The sequence below is a fragment of the Rhipicephalus sanguineus genome, chromosome 1 (genome assembly GCF_013339695.2).
Source record: "Rhipicephalus sanguineus isolate Rsan-2018 chromosome 1, BIME_Rsan_1.4, whole genome shotgun sequence".
NCBI lineage: Eukaryota > Metazoa > Arthropoda > Arachnida > Ixodida > Ixodidae > Rhipicephalus > Rhipicephalus sanguineus.
In genome coordinates this window covers 76,364,749-76,369,388 of record NC_051176.1, presented here as the reverse complement: position 1 = coordinate 76,369,388, position 4,640 = coordinate 76,364,749, and the positions used below count along the sequence as shown (strand labels likewise).

Below are 4,640 nucleotides of genomic sequence, written 5' to 3'. Positions count from 1 at the left end.
GCGTCGTAAATATGTTTTGTACATGGTATTTCTTAACGGTGCTCCGACCGCTTTTTGCGGTAATATAATTATGCACCAGTTTCGCCAGCACCTTCGCCTAATTTGCTTCCTTGAAATGTGTACTGCTGCAAGTCAGCTGAATTAGGATTCCTGTAGACACATCATAGATTTTGTTGTTTTGTAACTGAGCAAATAACGAGCATGTGGAGCGGAAAGCCTGCGATAAACCGCTTTCTTAAATGGTTTTCAAGTGTGTGAGCTCCATTTGAAGCGGGAACACTTAAGGACGACTACCAAGTACACCGATCCAAGAACCGGCAGGACAGTAGTAGCTCCCATGGGGGGCTACTCGGCTTACTCTGGACGCACTGCCAATTTTTACCAATTTACCAAATGAATAGGAACTGTTTCTGCGCATCTCATGGAAAGTGTGTGTGTGTGTGTGTGTGTGTGTGTGTGTGTGTGTGTGTGTGTGTGTGTGTGTGTGTAAATAAAGAATTAAGTATGAATCAAAGTTACCTTCTTTATTTCGTCACTTTCTGGCGCCATCAACCTTTGCATTTATAAATCAGTCACACGGTCGATAGCGCACTATCTTTTTCTTTTATTTTTAAGTGGAATAATAAATCGCTTACAGACCATTCACCAAAGACTCTAAAGCGTAACACATTCCTTAAACCAGCGCCAACGCATAAGGCAAAATAAAGCTGTTACGCGTGTAAAACTCGCTGAGAACGCTTTGTCTTTTCATAGGAGACGATAGTGGCAATGGCTTCACTGTCTCCCGCACGTTCGCTCGCTCGGTCAAGACGCGTGACGTCAAGACGGCACTGAGCAGGCCTGAACTTTTTCAAGACGAATTTTTTTTTGTGCCGGGGTACACCACGGCTCCACTGACGTATTTCCGTCACGGATATGACGTTATAAAATATAAAGACTAACAGTGGGCAAAGAAAAAAACCAGAAGCAAAACATTGGCCGCGTATCTGCGTGCTTCGCTGCAAATGTCGTCTAAAGACGATAGAAGAGGCTCTGTGTGAGATATGGACGCCATCTGGCAATACGTCGGGAAACATGAGTGCCGTGTTGCGGGCTGGTAGTCCCGGTGCAGCAGCAGGCGAAGACCGGCGGTGACCAACGCGACCGGCGGGGACGCCAGCCAGCCCGAACACGCGGTTTGGCGCGAAGCGCTGAAGCAGAAGAAACGTCCGCACTCAACGAGTACTCTCCACACACTCTTTTATTTACACGTCGCCTGGGTAAAACAGGAATGCCAGAGCGGCGCCCCATGGCATTCGTACAGTGCAATACAGAACCGAAACCGAAACACAACAATGAGCTCGTGCAGAGGGCACGGAGGAAGGCACGTTTCAGCGCAGTCGCATTTTCAGCGCAGCTTAAGAAACTAGCGTCTTTAGAATTACGTATGTATGCATTTTCTATTAAAGGAACACACCACCTAATGCTTACCTAGTGATGTGGCGCCTCAGATATGCGTAATGTTTGCTTTTTGATCGACAATGTACACAAGTATGAACCTAGTCAGCCGTTCATGATAGCTGGCCCTTGGGCAAGTGGTTCAACTTTGGCCGAGTGGCTCAATCGAGTGACGTGCCGACAAACAGAAAGACAGACAGATGACAGACCAAAATTTCTCCGTTTAAGTATCCCAAGAAAGACTATCGTCTTTAAAGGTTCCGTCACAAGGAATCGAACTTACGACCCCTCGCTCCCCAGCGCGAAACAATTCGGCAACGGACGGCACGTTCTTTGCCATGCTAACGGCGAGCTATTTATATACACCATTTGCCGGTGGCGATACTCAGAGATCCGTGTTACAGCGTGTTTTCGTTATCAGTAGCGAGATGGCGCGAAGGACTCGAAGAGCGCGCTTTAAAAGTCGCCGCCGCTGCGACGAGCGCCCGCCTCTACAGGGCGTGGTCGCTCGTGCGTGCGCTTATCTCGTGATCGCCGTGGTTCGTACGTGTTACGTTGAGAGCAAGAAGATCACGTCGCCCACTGCAGCGGCCGCTTTTGCGAAAGGAGCACGGTGCTCACGCAGAAATAAGTTACAAATGTGACAGTTCGCTCTCATCCTGTGTATGTTCGTTCCGTGCGTCCTTTCTTCTTGAGCAGCGCGTTGCAAGTTTCGAGCTGCTTGCCGTTCTTCGCGTGACATTACAATTTGTAGCTGTAGCATTCATTCCTTAACACGTTTCACATTCGTGTCATACCGATTCCTGACAGAGGGATCAGCCTTGTTTTTTTTCTAGGTGGCGTTGGCTCTACCCGCTTTATATTCACACTTGAAAGAGAGGAGACAAGAGGAGGAGAGTAGCGAAAGCGCCGCGAGAGCTGAAGCGAGAATGCAGGAGAAGCGCAAGCAGGTGGTAGGAGAGAAGTGGAGAGCGTAACGCGCAGCCATAGAGTTTCTTACTATAACACCTAGAGGGGAACCTGGCGCCAGTGTTATACGCTGATGACGTTGCCCTGTGGAACTGGGGCCCCACCAGGAATCTGCGTTCTGTCCGATCCTGCCTCCACGATGCACTGAACGCCGTGGTCGACCACATCGCCTCTGTTGGCCTGGCGGTGTCTTCGGCCAAAACGAAGGCCCTTCTTGTGCACCCAAGGCAGGAACGCGCAGCCGCGTGGCGCGCCTCACCACCGATGGCTCCATGATTCCGTGGGAGACTACAGTGACCTACCTTGGGCTCCGTATCGACCACCGGCTGTCCTGGGCTCCCGCCATCAAAGAGGCCATGGGGATGGTGAAAAGAGTTCAGAAGGCGGTGAAGTGCATCTTCCTGAGCGGCCGTGGCTGCGCACCATCCTGGACTCTTCGTCTTCATGCCGCAGCTGCAACCGCGAGGCTCCTGTACGCCTTCCCTCTGGTGGCACTTGCCTCCGGCAACTGGAGCGCCTCGAGCTGTTGCATAGGGGCTTCATTCGGAGTGTCCTTGGCCTGCCGCGGTCCTCGCAAGTGGCAGCCACCCTGACAGAAGCGGGCGCCTGGCCCCTCTCCCTGCTCTTACAGCAGCGTGGTCTCCTCCACATCGATCGGCTCGCCCACGCGCCTGACGGACGCCCTCTCCTTGCCCGGCTGGAAAGCCGACCAACATCTCGGATGGGCGCGCTGCTACAGGTCTATCGAGAAGCTGTAGGACCTGTGCCTCCAGCCATGCCCCTTCCTCCGCCGACAGTGAAACCATTGACAGTCACTACCGATCTAGGTCGGCTCTCCAAGCGTCTTTCACCCACCTGCGCTCTCCAGCAGCAGTCGCCTCAAGCTAGAGGAAGAGCTGGCTGGTAGGCTTATTGTCTACACGGATGGCTCCGTCCTCCTAGCTACAGGCTCCGCCACGGCCGCCTGCGTCATACCAGCCCTTGGTAGAACGGCCTCCTGTCGTCTCCCCTTTGATGCCTGCTCTACCACCGCAGAGACGGCCGGTCTCCACCTCGCCGTGGACCTCCTGGCAGCAGACCCCCCCCCCCCCATGTGTCCCGTGGCCGTCGCGTGCGACTCACGAGCCGCACTGCAGGCCGTGGCGAAACCGGAAGGGGCGGGCTTCGGAACTCAACTGCTGGTCACCAAGCTGCATGCCCTCCTCGCCAGTGGCGTCGATGTCTCCCTGCATTGGGTCCCATCTCATGTGGGTATTCAGGGAAATGAGCAAGCAGACGCACTGGCGAAGGAGGCACATCACTCTACCGTCGCTGTCTGCCGTGCTGTGGTCGCCTCAGACTATTCGAGGCTGACCTTGAGGCGGTTGTTGCTACGCTGCCACCCCGACGAACGTGTGGCCAGGCTGGAACCTCCGACCCGGCTGCCTGACAGGGGCCTCTCCAGGAGGGAGCGGTCCCTTCTACTGCGTCTATGCATCGGCTGCTCCTGGCCTGCGGCACGACGTCATCGGCTCGGCAGAGCTTCGTCACCTGCGTGCAGTGCGTGTGGGGCAGACGAAACAATTGATCACCTGTTGTGTGTGTGCCCAGCGCTTCAAGCACAACGAGCTGCCTTGCTCGCCGCACTCCGTCGCCAGGGTATTCCCGCGGCTACACAGAGAGACCTCCTTTTCCCTGCACAGCACCACACCCAGGTTTTCAAGGCGGTTCTTCGCTTCCTTGAGGACACTGGACTGGCCAACCGGCTATAGTAGCCGCCCGCCGCGTCCTCGGTCGTGGACAGCATTCCTCCTCTCCTTCTCCTCCCTCTTCCCATCTTTATCTCCCTTTCCCCCTTTTTCCTACAGGCGCTGAGCCGTGCTCCCAATTAGGGTTGCAGAAGTTGCGCCTTTTCCTTTCCTCAACCTCTCCTCCTCCTCGCGGGCTCCTTGAACGGCGCTTCAACCAACATGGGAATGACGGGAAGTACAGGCTTTGGATCTGCTTCGGATGGCTTTCGTTCTTGAGATTCGCGACGCTTATTTGCTGAGTGTAAAACAAAGTGATGTAACACTATTTCCAATTAAAACTTGCTTGATTCTTTTGTACGGAAAATGTATTACAAAAAGTTCGCTTGACCCTGAGATGGAAGTGAAACCTGGACAAATTCAACCACCAGGTCATGCATTGCTCTGCAATTGGGTTCCAAGTTTGGCATCACCAAATAATGAATTATTTTTCTACAACACTTGAAA

The 4,640-nt window shown here is 53.7% G+C and overlaps 1 protein-coding gene across 1 annotated transcript; it reads left to right on the top strand.

Annotated features, from left to right (window-relative positions):
- Nucleotides 1-3,497: 3,497 nt before the first annotated feature.
- LOC125759899 (uncharacterized) lies at nt 3,498-4,229 on the top strand. Its single transcript, XM_049419363.1, has 2 exons — nt 3,498-3,845; nt 3,969-4,229. The coding sequence occupies exons 1-2, from the start codon at nt 3,498-3,500 to the stop codon at nt 4,155-4,157; spliced, it is 537 nt and encodes a 178-aa protein (XP_049275320.1). The 3' UTR covers nt 4,158-4,229.
- Nucleotides 4,230-4,640: the final 411 nt, after the last annotated feature.